Consider the following 17,547-nt stretch of genomic DNA (forward strand, 5'->3'; position numbering starts at 1 on the left):
GTTTTTGCTTGGAGACTTGTTACAAGTTATTACATTTTAATCCAATTCCCGTACTGGAATTCAGTGTCAGCATAGGTTTGTAGGGCTGCAGTTAATACTAGAGAGTGCCTCCAAAACTAGGCAGCTGGATTTGGGCTGCTCATGCCTGTGTCATGCATACAGCTTGTTTGTACAGTCCTCTCCTCTAAAATCCTCCAAAACAGGCCAAGGGTGGGCTGTAGAGCAGGTTACTTGCTTTTGAGGATCAGATGCAGCCTGCTGGCTTTCAGTTGTGCATTTCCATGTTAAGATTATTCAAAACACGTTTTTGGAAGGTGTGTGAGAATCTGGCTATATAGCCAGGAATTCGCATTAAAGCTATGGGGGACTGGCAGCACTCAGGTGATTTTCTTGTATCCTCATTACAACTTTAGAGGTATCCTGATAGAGTTACAGCAGAACTCACATTAAATTGACTCAATGACATAAACTCAGTTCAGCTACTATCCATTTCTTCCCTTATCACACTTCTGTCTTTGAACACAATTTTGGGGGAGTGGGGTGGAAATCAGATGCTGCGAAATAGACATATAGGCTATATTGGCCTCACCCATGTAACATATATGTATCTCTTTCTAAAAACATTGCAGTGCATTGTAAAAAATAAAAATTGCTTTCTTGGCTTTTCCACTTGCCAAATAATTTCTCTTCTTAAGTAATCTTGGTAGCCTTGGTCTTCTCAAAACACAATACAATTTATTTTCTACAAAGTAATTTTCATGGAAATGATGAGATACTATTTTTAAATTAAAAAGCAGGAGTTTGCCAGTATCTGTTGGTTGAGTTTCTGTAACTGAAATATCTAAGAAAACGTAGAAGATATTCTAATTATTATCCTGACATTTTGTATAGTGCAACAATAAAAACTCTTCAGTTTTCATTCAGCTGTTCCAATGATCTAGAAATGTGTGAAGTAAACCAAACAGTGGTGAAAGAAAAGAAGGTCCTCAAGGTTATCAAAGCTGAAATCCTTTTATTTATTCTTTAAAACAGGTAGGTTTATAATGAAATATAAAGATTCTCTGTTTATTTCATAATCAGAAAAAAGGAACTGTTTAAATAATGTCAAGGTTGAGCGCCAAAACAATTGAAGCTAGCAAATGTGAAATAAAGCCAACACACTCTTCTTTTCTCACAGTGGTATTAAAGAAAAGAGAAAGCTGACGCACATCATGGAACAAAGAGAAGCAACAGTCAAAGCATGGTAAACAAAGTGGAGTAATATTCAGAAAAAAAATGGAGCAAGAAGTAAACAATTGTCAAATCAATTTGATCTTTTAAAAATGTGTTCACCGAGTGTCTTGGGGAAAAATTCAAAGGACATGTAAGATTTGGATTAGTAGCTTTAAATCGAAAGCTGATGCTCCCATTAACTCTGAGTGCTCTAAAAAGAAGGAAGAAAAGAAAAGCCTATGCTGAATACTTCATCGTGTATGGGATCATTAAAAAGTAGAGATAAAAAGAAGAGTCAATGAAGGGGAAAAGAAGCCGTAGGAGATGAGGCTAATTCCAGTTAATATATTAAAATACCTTTCACTAAAGGTAAAAAGGAAAGGCCTGATGCTGCTCTATGGTACACAATACTCTCCAATATGCATTTTGTAAAAGTTGGCACTTCACTGATAATTTCCTTCCTGCATGTGAAGGAGATCAATTATAGGAGATCAATGGTGAACATTCATACTGGAGCAAAACTTTCTGAAATGCATGTATATTCATGTGTATCTTGTATAAGACATCATATCCTCGATTTCATACCTGACTCCTCTTATGGCTAAAATACTATAAAATTACTTATTTAAATCTTCTGGTAGAGGCCTCAATTTCTAGCAGTGACTTCTCACTTGTGTTGGTAGATGTCTATTTCCTGGTCCAGTCCTGGATGATATGCTATCATAAAGCCCTTGCAGAGGCCGAAATTAAATTTTCAGTCATGATTACTTGATGTGATTATTCAGTCAGTGTGAGTTCATTTCTGTTACTGAACAAAGAATCCATGTTCCTTTCAAAGTACACTTGGCTTATCTACAGTTCAACTTTCTGACATGGACAAGACTTGGTTGGATATGACAAACTGTGGTCAATGGGTTTGACCATCATCCATGCAAACTTGCACATGTGTTGCTTGTTGCAGTCCTTTTGCCAGTATATCACGTTCCTACGGTTTAGATTTGCTCCAGCACACGCATCATACCACCAGCCTCCCCCAGAAATGCCATTGTGTTCCAATTTAGCACAATTCTGAAAGTAATTGTCATTGTCTCTGTCCTTGGTGGTGAACTTCTGGTTGTCATGGAGATAAGCTTCTGTGTCCAGAGTCAGAGCATCAGTGGCGTTGCCTTTATATAGACCAACCCTGATTCGGTATTGAGACTCTTCATCTTCAATAAGGAATGGTTCGTACTGTCCCCATTTGATTTCAGCGTTTAGGTTTACAAGTTTAACTCCAAGTATATATTTCACAGAGCTGCTAGTTAACTGATGCATATATTCATTTCCTAACCAGTGATTGTCATGAACAGAGCCAAATCCGTATTTGTAATCCTGCCAGGTCCTATCAAAGTCGACAGTACTATTGGCTGTAATGTGCTGGATTACTGTCCAGCCACCATCCTGCATGCTACAAGAGACAACAATTGGTTCCTCCTTTGGTTGGATGATATAAAGACCATCTCTGGAATTTCCTTTGGAGCGCTGAAAAATCTCAAAACAATCCCTTGGATACTCTGAGTAGGAAAAAAAAAAAGTTTTAAAATAAATTTCTGTTCAAATAGTAAATTTTAGATATTGAACTCTGTCCTTTGGAGTGAATGATTAGCTTGTGACTGGAAGCTGCCTCTGACTTCATCCCAGCTGATGGGCACCTACTCAGCTAAAGGGGCAAGATTTCAAGGCAGAACATGAAGGAAATATTCAGAAATTCAAAAAAGAATTTGTTACCCTGTCATACCACAGAAGTGTGATTTTGCATTTATGACAGAAATGTGGTTGAAAAGCCAAAAGTTATGTACAGACCATTCTTTTTCTTCCTGTGTTGTTCCAGTTTGAGTAGTCAACAATTTTGCAATTCCCTGTGCCATGTGTTGGACCATTGCATTTAATTACTAGAGCTAGCCTTACCCTCAAGAAATAAATCTAATTTCTCTTCAGCAAATTTATACTTCAGGCAAGTGTAACATCCTTGCATTAGATTCTGATAAGTATACCATGTGTTCACTGATGAAAGGGAGATATTAAAGCACATTTCTTGCTTACATAAAACTTATAAACATCTGAGGATTTTCTTAGGAACAGTTGTCGCTCCAACTCCAGGCTAAATTTTACCACTGATTTGCAGGTAGAACAGTGCTGTGCAGGGCTGAACATCAATACCAGGAAAATACGTGAAAGTTATTTTCCACTTTCTTGCTTATCCAGTAGACTCAGAGGGTTAAAAAAGTGGCATATAAGGCTTGGAATGATCCACTCTATTGGGCTGAAATAAATATATATATATAGATATGTTTTTTAAATGTAACTTGCTTATAGGGTGACTTCTTCCTATAAGTATATTATCAAGCATCTCTGAGACTAAGGCATAATGCTCCGGTTTTTACAATTGACTGTGAGACTTCTAAGAGTCAGAATATAATTTATTTAAATATACATTTATGTATTAATGAATTAATATATAGAGAATTCCTTTTGTAGAGAAGGATGTTATTCAATATCTGTTCCATTACTCAGAAACATGTTTATGAATTGAAATCACTCACTTCTCTATAGAGTTGCAAGGCATGTCATTATACTATGGAATATTTGTAATTTATCTGTAATAAAAACTTGACAATTTTAATATCTCTTTGAGAAAAATTCCTACAGACCACTTGTTATGTAAAATGACAGTCCTATGAAATCCTATGTTCTGTCCTGACAATGACTGATAGGAATTTAGATACTGTATTTAGAACTTATTTTTTTTCTTTTGGGAAACCGGGATAATTCAGGAAAAGTATGGCAAGATGTCCTAATTTTTTTCCAAAAATTTGCCAAAAAACAATTAAGGAAAAATATTTCTAAATATAAACATTTAAAATAAAAGCTCAGAAAAAACCTCTGCCCAAAGAGTTCCTGCTGATCCTTTTAAATGAACACATTGTTTTTCTTTTCCTGAACAGAAGGACAGAGTCTGAAAAGAGTCAATCTCATTGTATGATCTTGTTACCAACAGATCAGTAGTGCACTGAAGACTTTGGTTAGTGTTAAAAAACAAAAAACAAGCCCACAGCTTGCCAGAAAGAAAGGAACCATGAGTGACTATTTATCTACTACTGGTCCTGTAGGGAATTAAATAATGCAGTTTTCTTCACAAAATTATTAAATTTCTTCTCTCCCAACTGGAAAGCATTGCATACTTGAATAACTGTCACTACTCTGTTAGAAAGACTCATCTGGTTCCCAATGTAATTTTATTAATGCCCACTGTCCATCTTCTTATTTCTTGTGTCATGTTGTCCTTTAGTTAAATAGTGCTTCTTCCTGGCTAATAAGGCTTGATGTACCATGAGTTCAAGTATATTTTTAATCAGCCTTTGTTTTGTTAAGGTAAATTCTGTTAGAATAAATAAGTTCTTTTTATTATTTAGTGTAAGATAAATCTTCTGTTCCTTAATTGTCTTAGTAGCTTTTCTGCACCTTTTCACTGCAAATTAATCTTCTAGAATGTGGGTAAAATTTGCACACCATATTGCAAATGGCCTTATATAGTGCCACTGACTCTTCCCAAGTCTTATTAAAAACATCTCTATTGATATATTCTAGGTTGCCATTTGTATTGTTTAGTTTCCTTTAATCTAGAATTTGGTCTTTGGATCTTTGTAACTGGTAAGCTCCTCATCTTGCATGAAAATCTAGAATTTTGTCCTTTATTTTTCATCCCAATGGTACTATTTAAGAACATCTGATTTTTTTTTTTTTTTTCCTGGGGTAATATTCTGATTCTTTGTATTGACATTTCTCTACTTCATGTTAACATTAAATTTTATCAGCATATTCCTCTTTTCATGTCAGTATACTTAATAAGCAAATACTTCCAGTCTTCCCTTGTACTTCCAATCTCCCCTTGACTTTATGGTTTACTTTTCTACCCAAGTCATTGTCATTTTCTTTTCAATCTCTACTGAAATTATAATGCAACCCTACCTTCTCTGATTTAATATTTTATGAATTATTGTATCATAGGCTTTGTAGAAGTCTAGATGGACTAAACCTGTTAAATAGTATTATTCATAGTATCAGTATTGTGTTAAATATAGTCTTTTATATTTGATATTCAGAAATTTATTGGTACTTCTAAGCCACTCAGGACTGATTTACAGGAGTATATAGGCTTTCCAAGGTCTTACTTTTATGCTTTTCATTGCCTAATAGAATCTACAGCCATGAATAGAATACTTTAAATCTCAATACTATCTGCATGATATTATTAAATATCCTGAAAGAGCAGAACTGTGTATATGACTCTGTACCCTAGTTGTTAGAATGATCACCTGGTAGGCATAGCCTGACTCCAAACCTGATCCTGTGATTTTATAGAGTGATTATTTAAATGATGTCCAAGCCAGCAATATATACAGCGACACTTGTATTTGCCCTTCTCAGTGAATATTATTTATGCAAAATAGAACAACTTCTATAGATGGATAATGAGAAAATCATTTAGGCTGATTGTTACAGGATTCACATGGAAAGTGAATTTTATGAACCCTCAAGTGCCATCAGTCAGAGAAGGAAAAGGAATCAATCCCACTACTCTTTTTGTGTACATTTTATGTTGGATCTACTCCGGTAAATGTATTAGAACATCTATCAAGCTGGACCTTGCAAGCTAGATAGACAGAGGGATATCTCAGTTATAGATACCAATGGGATTCAGGTACTGAAGTGTCAGACGTAATCTAGATATGATTGTCCTAAGAATTAAGTCTTCAAATGGCACAAAATATTTTTTTTACAAAAAAACCTTGTTAATTTCTCTTGAATTAGGTGGCAGCTGAGCAAGGGTTTTAAAGATTCTGGACTTTGGGCAGGATGTGTGCATATTGCAAAGTATTTTTGCAGGGCTAACTCTCAAATACATTGGCTGACAATGTTACAGCAAAGCAATAACGTAAAACACAGCATGCATCCAAATCACTCGCTCTCTTCATGAGTACCTTTTTCATCGATGTTACCCAGTCTCTCATAGCCTCTTTGTGGGAGAAGGTGGGCATTAGCCAAGACCACTGCCTCTTTGGTGCTCACTGACATGGTGCAATGAGAGAGCAAGAACACCATAAATCCTGCTGAGCTCATCAACAGCATCTTCCTTCCGATTCAGTACTCCTGTAGCAATACAGAACTGAAACACACACTGGAATTGAAAATGGAAAGATTTATGACTTTTATGAAAGTCCTGAAGGAGAAAGGTATTGAAATACCTAGCTTCAGGATACTAATCCCCTGCCAAAATTGGCTTCTCTCATTTTTCAAGGACCTCTCATTTTCCTGATGTCTCACACCCTGTTTCTGACTGGTCATTCCTCTGACACAGAGCACTGTGCTGTGACACTTAAAACATCTCTCACCTCTGTCACCTTGTGCCATGCTAGGCAATGAACATAATGTAATTTTGTGTGTGAGAAAAAGCCATAGAAAGTAACGTAGTGACAAAAGAAAAAGCACATCTTATATTTATCAGAATTGAATTTTGCTTATTTTCTGAGTCCAAACTGTAGTAAACTAGAGGCACCAATGGTCCAACTGGCAGAAACAGTAACACTGGCTCTGCTGACTGTCTGTAGTTCAAACAGTACTAAAAGATATGGCTTTCTGAATGCTGGAATTATTTCCATGCATTGGACAACTCACTTTAGCACATCTGGACTATGCTTTTTATGAATTTCCATCTACAGTTTTAAATAATAGATCACAGGTTTAAATCAGATTTAAAAAAAAATCTCAATAAAGAAAGCAAAAAGAACTTCCCTTCAGCCTCTTCAAAACACACAAGAGTTCAGTATATTGAATGAAAATAATTTTGAGCCTCATTTTGTCCTTTTGGGGTTACACATCTAGTAGCCCCCCATCCAACATAGCAAGAAGACTTAGGCTATTATTGGACTAACTCCTGGGTCCTCACTTAGGCAAATCCCAGCTTGATGGAAGAGGACTTTCTAGATCAATGATAGCTTAGACTGAATCAGGATAACCAATGTTTCCCATGCTCTGAAAGGACATATTTACTTAGACTCTAGCCAAACTCTTTTAATTGTTTGTTTGATTGTTTGTTTGGGGTTTTCTGTTCTGTCACCTCACAGTGACTTCGGTGAAGGCAGAAAAAAAGCTCTAGCAAGCAGTTCTTTGGTCATCACTTATTTCCTGCCAGTGTCAGCACAGGCTACAGAGGCCAGTACCCTGCTCTGCGGTGGTAAATGTTGCAACAGGGCCACATTCCTTATAAATCTAATGACTTAGAAGCAGATTCACCAAACAATTTTCCAGACTGAAAAAATATTCAGCACATTTTTAAAAAAATGTCCAAGATAAATAATTGTAATAAAGTTCAGGTCTGAGAGTTAATTTTTATACCTACCATACAGACAACCAGCAAACCAGAATTTTCTACTCTACCTAAAATTATTCAGTAATAATTCTGATTTACTATTAACATACAATTTGCTATTTTATGCAGAGCTTGTCATTTGACATTGAGATTGTAATAAACTGGAAAATTACCTTCCATGAAATTCGGCACAGGGTTTCCCTTAAAGCATATAAGTTCTGCTGTGCCTGCATTTCCCATTGCCATGTATCCTTTTCCCTGAAAGCTTCTATTATTGATGCTATTATTAATTATTGTATTATAAATTACTTCAAATCCAAACCTAACCCACAAGCATCACTAAACTTCAGGAAATCTGTACTTGGATCTGGAGTTATTTTTGAGCTGTTTTGTTTTTCTTTTAGCATTTTTGAGTGAGTCAGTCTTTTTTATACCCTCATATTTACACATTGAAATGATTTACAGATCCATTTAATTCCAGAATAGAACCTGATATTATAAACTATTAAGAAAGCAATTGAGGAAAACAGCACTATGCAGGCACCTTACCTCTTTCAAGTGAAGCTTGGCAAAGAAAAACGCGAAGAAATGAATGAGCTTATTCTCTACAGTTGTACTTTGCCTGATACTTAAGTCCAGGTGAATAAATCAGCTCCAACACGCTATCTCAAATGCAGCAAAATTCCATCTTCATTATTTCACACTGTGTGCTTACTCTGGTGGACTTTGCTCTGACACATTACACTTGCAAGTAAGTATGTATGAATTATAAAGTACAAAGTTCTTCCATAAGGATTAAAACAAAATTGTAACTAAATTAAATTTCCTTGATTAATAAACAGACACAGTGATGGAGAACTATGAAGAGGTTTTAGTTCAGAAAATTACTTATGTTGCTTAAACACACACAGGCAGATGCTCAAATTTACTATGTCATTTTGCATACATGAATTAACTAGCCACTATACTCCTAGTCATAGTTAAAATTGCATAAAGACAACTTGATTTTTAAGCATTAGGAACAAACCAACCATAAACCTTGTTGTTACTTCATGTTTTAATGTGAATGAATCACAAGGAGCCTCTCAGAGCTATAAAAATGGAAAAAAAAAAAAACAAAAGCAGAACAGGCTGGTCAACAGGTTTCTATTTTAGTTAATTTGGATTCACAAGAGACAATTAACATTAATTCAGGGCAAATCTGTACTGAATTAGATGAATTAATTGTTGCTATGTATCTGAAAGTTGTACTGTCTATCTGCATGGCCTTTAGATGATGACTCATCTAGCATTTACCCTTTTCAAGATGAGCCAATGCTTAAGTTTTTGAGCTCCTTGATCCAGCCTGCAACCCACTTTGATGAAATTCCATCCCTGAAACAAGCCACAATTAAAATTAGACCATTAAAGTCCTGTGTAAGCTCTATTTGAGGATTTGTACTATGCATAATTTCTGTTCTTCAATAATTCATCCTCAGTGAAAGCACAACATGTGAGGATTTGTATTTCATGCACAATTAAATAAATACACATAATGAATGCTTTATGGAAGATTTGCTTGTAACATTTAAAACGCAGTGATATTTCTCCTAATTTTCAAAGTACAAGCAATGCTTTTTTATAGACAAGGATGGCCACAGGGAGTCAGAACAGTATCCTGTCCTTGACACTGGTCAGTAGCAGAGCCACAAGGAAAAGTTTAAGAACACATTCTCTCCCTTTTTAGCATTATGCAGCTCAGGGAATTTCTGATACCTGTATGTTTGACACATCTCATTTCTGGTTAGTACCAAGCTTTATAAACCTTGGCTAAGGCATGAAAATACTGTATTGTAGCTTATGACATAATAAAAGTGCTTTGAACAGGTACAGATCTTGCTGAAATAATATGCTAAGAAAGGGCAGGAGAAGGTACCTTTCCACTCTGTCCATATTGATACTCTCTAGAAAACACCATTGACTTTAGTGGTGTTTATTGACAGGTCTCATGCCACCTTGGTACAACATCTTTGTTTTGTGCCTTTGATTCCTACATTTTCCATCACTGTTTATCTCCTCCTCTGTCTTTCCATTTTTCTTTACTTTCTTGCTGTTTGTTTGTCTTTGTTGATTTCCAGACTCTCATCTGCGCTGACAGAGCAGAATTGAAGTGGGAAGCATTTAATTAGAAGAAAGGGCAACAGCATTCATTCATTCATGCTCAGAAAGGCATTATTGCTATAGATGAACACTTTGAAGAACAATTAAAATCATTACATATCTCTCTCTCCTCTTGATCAAGTATTTTTAGAATAATTATTCAGCCATGACAATTATATAGTGATATTAAGGTAGGGCTACTTCACATTGGTACAGTTTGGTCATACCGTTTTCAAAATAATGCATTACTATGTTGACTTATTGTTAGCCTTGCTAATAAGATAGTTTCTCAGGCCAATGACTACATATTCCTTCTCCACAATATGCTGAAGTTTTAATTATGCCTCTGATTGTGCTCAGCTTTAACTGCAAGCATTCATTTGAGTTTTTCCAATGAGGCCTCTCCTATGTGGAAAGTCTCTTTACAAGTTCTCTATATTTTAACAAGTCACAGCACACTCTTGCAAAGGAAGAATTTGACTGTGATTGATCAACTTACTGCTTCATCAAGCTCTGAAGTTAGTTGCAAGACAACCTGGCTACTATATTGCAACTAATCGGACTGTCTAAGGGCTATAAAAAAAATCCACATCGAACCCATATAATGAAGCCATCAGTTCTAGCAAGGGCAAAGTAGTGTTAATTTAACCTTAGTAGTCTGCATAATGATGTTAGTAAGTGCTGGTAAATATTATAGAATCACAGAATCATTTAGGTTGGAAAAGACCTTTAAGATCCAACTGTAAACCTAACACTGCCAAGTCTACCACTAAACAATGTACCTGAGCACCACATCTACACATCTTTTAAATACCCCCAGAGATGGTGACTCAACTACTTCCCTGGGCAGCCTGTTCCAGTGCTTGTCAGGCCTTTTGGTGAAGAAATGTTTCTTAATATCCAATCTAAACCTCCCCTGCCACAACTTGAGGCCATTTCTTCTTGTCCTATTGTTTGTACCTTGGGAGAACAGACCAACACTCACCTATTTACAACCTCCTTTCAGGCAGCTGTAGAGAGTGATAAGGTCTCCCCTCAGCCTCCTTTTCTCCCGACTAAACAATCCCAGTTCCCTCAGCCACTCCTCACAGGACTTGTTCTCTAGGCCCTTCACCAGCTTTGTTGCTCTTCTTTGGACTCACTCCAGCACCTCAATGTCTGTCTTGTAGTGTGAGGCTAAAAAGTGAATACAGTGTTCGAGGTGCAGCCTCACCAGTGCCAAGTACAGGGGCACAATCACTTCCCTATGCTTTCTGGCCACACTATTTCTGATACAAGCCAGGATGCTGTTGGCATTCTTGGCCACCTGGGCACGCTGCTGGCTCATGTTCAGCCAGCTGTCAACCAACACCTCCAGGTCTTTTTCCACCAGGCAGCTTTCCAGCCACTCTTCCCCAAGCCTGTAGAGTTGCACGGGGTTGTTGTGAACCAAGTGCAGGATGCGGCATTTAGCCTTTTTTGAACCTCATACAACTGGTCTCAGCTCATCAATCCAGCCTGTCCAGATCCCTCTGCAGAGCCTTTCTGCCCTTAAGCAAAGTAACACTCCCACCCAACCTGGTATCTCCTGCAAACGTACTGAGGGTGCACTCTATCCCCTCTTCCAGATCATTGATAAAGATGTTAAACAGAACTGGCCCCAGTATGGAGCTCCAGGGAATACCGCTTGTGACTGGTTGCCAACTGGATTTAGCTCCATTCACCACAACTCTTTGGGCCCAGCCATCCAGCCAGTTTTTAACCAGTGAAGAGTACACTCGTCCAAGCCATGAGCCGCCAGTTTCTCCAGGAGAGTGCTGTGGGAAGCGGTGTCAAAGGCTTTACTAAAGTCTAGACAGACAGCATCCACAGCCTTTCACTCATCCACTAAGCAAGTCACCTTGTCGTAGGAGATCAGGTTAGTCAAGCAGGACCTGCCTTTCATAAACCCATGCTGACTGGGCCTGATCCCCTGGTTGTCCAGTACATGCTATGTGATGATGCTCAGGATGATCTGCTCCATAACCTTCCCTGGCACCGATGCCAGACTGGCAGGCCTGTAGTTCCCCAGATCCTCTTTCTGGCCCTTCTTGTAGACAGACATCACCTTTGCTAACCTCCAGTCAATTGAGACCTCCCCAGCTAGCCAGCACTGCTGATAAATGATTGAAAGTCGCTTGGTGAGCACTTCTGCCAGCTCCCCCAGTACCCTTGGGTGAAGCCCATCAGGCACCGTAGACTAGTGTGTGTCTAAGTGCAGGTTGCTAACCATTTCCCCTTGGATTATGGGGGCTTTATTCTGCTCCCTGTCCCTGTCTTCCAGCTCAGGGAGCTGGGTACCTAGAGAACAACTGGTCTTACTTTTAGAGACTGAGGCAAAGAAGGCATTAAGTACCTCAGCCTTTTCCTCATCCTTTGTCACTATGTTTTCCCATGCATCTACTAAAGGACAGAAATTCTCCTTAGCCCTCCTTTTGCTGCTAATCTATTTATAGAAGCATTTTTAATTGTCTTTTACAGCAGCAGCCAGATTAAGTTCTAGTTGGGCTTTGGCCCTTCTAATTTTCTCTCTGCAGAACCTCACAGCATCCTTGTAGTCCTCCAGAGTTGCCTGCTCTTTCTTCCAAAGGTCACAAACTCTTTTTTTTTTTCCTGAGTTCCAGCCAAAGCTCTCTGTTTAGCCAGGCCAGTCTTTTTCCCTGCCAACTTGTCCCTGCCAACTTGTTTTGGCACGTGGGGATGGCCTGCGCTTGTGCCTTAAGACTTCCTTCTTGCAGAATGTCCAGTCTTCCGGGACTCCTTTGCTCTTTAGTACTACCTCCTAAGTGCCTCCTAAGTGTCCAGTTCTGTAGCCCCCAACATAAGCAGGACATGGACCAGCTGGAGAAGGTCCAGAGGAGGGCCACAACGTTGATCAGAGGGCTGGAGCACCTCTCTTATGAGGAGAGGCTGAGAGAGTTGGGGCTGTTCAGCCTGGAGAAGAAGAGGCTCCGGGGAGACCTTATAGCGGTCTTCCAGTACCTCAAGGGGGCCTACAAGAAAGATGGGGAGAGGCTGTTCAGTAGGGCCTGTTGCAACAGGACGAGGGGCAATGATTTTAAAATAGAGGGAGGTAGATTTATATAAGATATTAGGAAAAAATTTTTTACGCTGAGAACAGGTTGCCCAGAGAGGTGGTGGATGCCCCATCCCTGGAAACATTCAAGGCCAGGTTGGAAGAGCTCTGAGCAACCTGATCTAGTCGGGGATGTCCCTGCTCCTTGCAGGGGGGTTGGACTGGATGACCTTTGAAGGTCCCTTCCAACCCTAACCATTCTATGATTCTAAGTGTCTCTGTCAATCAGTCTCCTAAACAGGCCAAAGTCTGCTCTCCGGAAGTCCAAGGTAGCAGTTCTGCTTACTCCTCTCCTTACTTCTCCAAGAATCAAGAACTATCATTTCATGATCACCATGCCCCAGACAGCTTCTGTCATTATAGAAAAGACTTTGACACAGGTTAGAAACTTGCACACCAGAGTCTTCAAAAGGCTTCAGATGGTTGATTCATGGGTTTGTATTGTTGCCAGGGACATGTAAAAATGCAAACTTTCATGCAATAATCTTGTTCAGCATACCAAGGAAGTCAAGAGACAAAGTTCTAACACAGCAAAACACAGAAAACGTACAAAAAAAGGGCTCACTGAGTATCTTTCCTGAAAAAAAATTTTATGGGTACACAGTACAAGTGATTGCTTTGGGGGGGGGGGGGGGGCGGGGGAGCAAACAACAAAACTAGGCCATAGAAGTACTTCTGCAACTTTAAGTAACTTTGAATTGCTTTGCAGCCTTGGCTAAATGCACTTTCCTGTCTTTGTATAGGATCAGTAACAAAGAAAAAGTTCATAACAGTTTTCACTTGTTTGTGAACTTCTGAGCTGGCAGTGGCATACAAGGTGTGTGTTTTGTCTGACAACGCAGAAAGAAGTTATTAACTACTGAAACACATTGCACACATAAGACTATTTTCAATACATCTTCTAAATCCCTTTTTACACATTAATTATTTGTGAGATAAACCATTACTTGGGAAAGGAAACAAAGTATATATTTTTTACTGAATACAAAACAAAACAAATGCTAATCTCTTAGAAACATTTGACTTTTCAAATGTTCAGCAACTTTTTTTTTTTCATATTTCTTTATGAAAATATTCCAAGGTCTGAAGTAAACACTAAAAACATATTATTCATCTCTACCTGTTGAAGGCACAGAAATGTAACTGAACTGAAAAGGGTTCACTTTCAACAAAAACACTGAAGCAGGACCCAACTTGAAAAATCCATCCAAATCCATCATCATGGAAGACATTGGAAAAATAATGGTTTGGTTAGCTGACAGACAGGACTAGTTGTACTGAAAAACTTAAGTTACTCAGGTAGCTTTGGAAAAGAGATGGGATAGGATACATCTTGTACATTACTTTTTTATTTTAAAGATGGCTGAAATTGCCAGATACAATCATTGCAGTTGAAAACTGTTGGAGAGTATTTGTGTGGAATGCAATCTAGGTGACATTTATTTTAATATGGTAGAATTTGTGATTCTGAGGAAAGGAAAAGTATATGCAGCACTGTAAAGACAAAGTATTTAAAAAACTAAAACCAACAAAAACCATCAGAGGACCAAGAAACTTAGGCAAACATTTTCTATCCTCTCTCGCCTAGAGTCTGAGAGAGAAAGGCTCTTTAAAGGGGTTGGCAATTAATAAAAGGTACCATAATGAAGGAGTAATGACAAACTATTTCACATGAAGAAAGACAGGAACCATACTAAGAGCTCAAAAGGTCTTCTTCAAGAGTTCTTTAAAAATTTGAAAAAGCAGAATGAAGTTGTGCAAATGAGTGGAACAAAAGGAAAAATTCCTAAGAGTGACTGTATAGGAAAAACACAATAACAGACTAGGATAAAATCAGAAGTTAAGATTATTTAATGAGGGAGGAAGGCAAATGACACAGATTTGATGCCTTTTTTTTTGTTGCAGATTTCATAAACAGTGATTAGATACTTAATTAAATTAATTTTAATGAAGCAGTAGGATGGAGGCCAGATTAGGTGAAAAAAATCTCAGAAATACTGAAGAAGTTAAGTATTTTCAAAATAGCAAGGACAGATTAAATTCTATAGGCACCTTATGAACTAGCAAAATCTCTCTGAACCATTTACAGTTACCTTTTAGAAAGCATGGAGGTCCCAGAGGCCTTCATTTGGCATAGTAGAGGCCAATGTTTTAAAAAGGGGGAGAACTAAGAGAAATAAAGTACAGTCAGCTACACTTCAAAACTCAGAAAATAAAGAACTGAAAAAAACTGAGCATGATGATAAGGTGATGAAAAACAGCCAGCATAGATTGGTAAGAAAGAAATCAAACCAGGCTTGTTCCTCCTTGCTAGATGGATCCCTCCCTCTTCCAAGCTTTGGTCGTTCCTCTAAACGTTCCACAGAAAGTTTCACGCATTCCCACAGTCCCATTGAAAGCATACCATAATAACCTTTAAAAAAATTCCAAAGTGTCCTTCTCCCTGCATCCCATAGCAAGTCCCCTGCAGGCAATACTTCACTCTGCAAGGAGTTCTGGGAGAGTTTCTGGGAGCAGTCAAGTCTGTGTTTTCCAGTTTTCACTGATTAGGTTAACTAGGGTTCCTCTGCCTGTCACTATTCATCCAAACATCACCAGGCTTTAGTGTTTACCATGACTAATATAGCCTAACACTAACATGGTGCAATGATCACATCCTGAGACTTGGGAGGTTCAAATTGGACATTTGGGAAAGCTTGTTCACCAGCAGTAGTGCAGCATGGGAACAGCTTTCCCAGATGGGCTGTGAAACCTCCATGCTTGGAGGTTTTTAATACTGGCTAGACACAGCATAACTGAACTGGTGTTGGTGATAATCCTGCTCAAAGTGAGGTTGACTAGAGATTACCAAAACAACCAACATTCCCATCATCAACTGTCTGGACTTCAGAGTATCTAGCATTTTAGGTCTGATCCAGATTTGGCATATTGCAAAATATGATTCAGAGTCATATTTGAAACACTACTTATCTAGGTATCAGTCAGCTTTCAGGATAATTTCTACTACAAAAAAAGACAATTTAGTAAAATCAGTAAGATGAAAATATTTTCCATCTCAATGCACCAGTTTTACCTCAAGTAGCTGATCAAAAACAAATAGCAAAAAATATAAGTACCTGCACAAATATATGATTCAACAATTTTAGCTGATTATCAGCCCAAATATTTTTAACAAGCAATGTGTTTACCTTTGATTTCAATCAATTAGCTATACTGTTTAGTTTAGCTGTAGCCTAACCTTGTAATGTAGGAGTCTAAAAATTATTTTCTCATCTGGGACAAGAAGCAGCTGGGAGTATTGCCATGGCAACCATCTCATTTCCAAAGAGAGATCGTGACTTCTGTTGCTCTCTAGCAACCTCACAGCTGAAGTAGCATTGCTAAAAAAAAAAAAAAGAAAAAAGAGGAGCTTTTCATACAGAGCAATATACGATCACAAGAAATGCTCGGAAGGATCATAAAAACAATACTTCAGAACATAAGGCAGGCTTTAAATAAACAAATTAAATTCTCAGTCTGATCATGAGCCCAGGGCAAAAACAAACCAAAAAACCAAACCCAAACCACATATATCCCGCCACACTAATGTGTGTCTGTGTAGCTGACTGTGGAATCAATCTCTCCTGGAAATGATGGTTATCACAGATCTCATTGTCTCACACTAACTACATGATTCAGTTTCTTGATCCTGCTGTTGTTTAAGGAAAATTGCTAGCAACACGAATAATACACAGGGGGCGGACAGGGTGGGAGCAGAAAAATTTCTACCAAAACAAGACATTTCACTTCCCAGTTTTCCTCAGGAGAGAGGTTGAGATCACGTTGTAAGAATTAGTCAGGTTGTTCAGTGACTACTGAAAGGTTTTAACAAACTGTGGTCTTAAGAACTTAAAGTCTAAGAACCTATACAGAATAGAAAACCTGTAATACCTCTTTAACACACTGATTCTGAAACTTAATCTATAGAGTTTAGAAATTAAGTTCATGCACAGATCTTAGGGTTATGGTTTAAACTCTCAATTTTTTTACCCTTGCTTCACTTTGGTTAGATTAAGGAGTCTTCCTGACTACTGCATTTTAAGCATTCCTGGTAATGGCATACTTGGGCCACAGGTGATGGTCACTCAGTGGAGACTATCTGGAAGTGCCACAGCAGTACAAGGCTACACATATGTAAAAAGTACATTCCTACAGTGTAGGCTATGAGCTTTTAATAATCTACTATCTGCAGCCATCATGTGGAATAGCCATAATGCTGTGTTCAACAGCTGAGACCGATACCCTTTGCACTGGCTGGAGAAAGAATACTGAAGTTCCCTTCACAAGTAACATTGTACAGCAGAGTAAGATCTTCAGATGTGTTTTTCCACAGGTATTTATATATCATGGCTGCACTGGTAATTTTGATTCGTATTTTGTTCATAAAGGAGCTAATTGAAGCGAGCAAGCACTGCTGAAAATAGCAAACACAGCAGAGCCCATTTCATGGTCTGGACTTCTGCTGATAAACTGTATTAATATTCCTAGTAACACATTGTTATTGCAGAAATATCTGCTTATTCAAAGTCCTAACTTGGAGCATAAAAGAATTATTAGGCAGTAAAAGTAAATAATAATAATAAAAATAATAAAATAATAAATACAAACTATATGTAAAGTATTAAAAATACATGAAGAAAGAGTAGGCAATATG

At 38.0% G+C, this 17,547-nt stretch overlaps 1 protein-coding gene across 1 annotated transcript in view; it reads right to left on the reverse strand.

Moving 5' to 3' along the window:
• Positions 1 to 998: 998 nt before the first annotated feature.
• LOC104485794 (fibrinogen-like protein 1-like protein) overlaps positions 999 to 17,547 on the reverse strand; it is a 187,223-nt gene continuing 170,674 nt past the window's right edge. Inside the window, exons 2-3 of the mRNA XM_086749041.1 lie at positions 6,234 to 6,430; positions 999 to 2,765 (exon numbers count right to left, since the gene is read on the reverse strand). Coding sequence (XP_086605167.1) covers positions 2,065 to 2,765; positions 6,234 to 6,381 — 849 coding nt within the window. The 5' untranslated portion in view covers positions 6,382 to 6,430 and the 3' untranslated portion in view covers positions 999 to 2,064. The remainder of the gene's footprint in view (positions 2,766 to 6,233; positions 6,431 to 17,547) is intronic.

The sequence above is a fragment of the Chlamydotis macqueenii genome, chromosome 5 (assembly GCF_036417535.1).
Source record: "Chlamydotis macqueenii isolate bChlMac1 chromosome 5, bChlMac1.mat, whole genome shotgun sequence".
NCBI classification, from domain to species: domain Eukaryota; kingdom Metazoa; phylum Chordata; class Aves; order Otidiformes; family Otididae; genus Chlamydotis; species Chlamydotis macqueenii.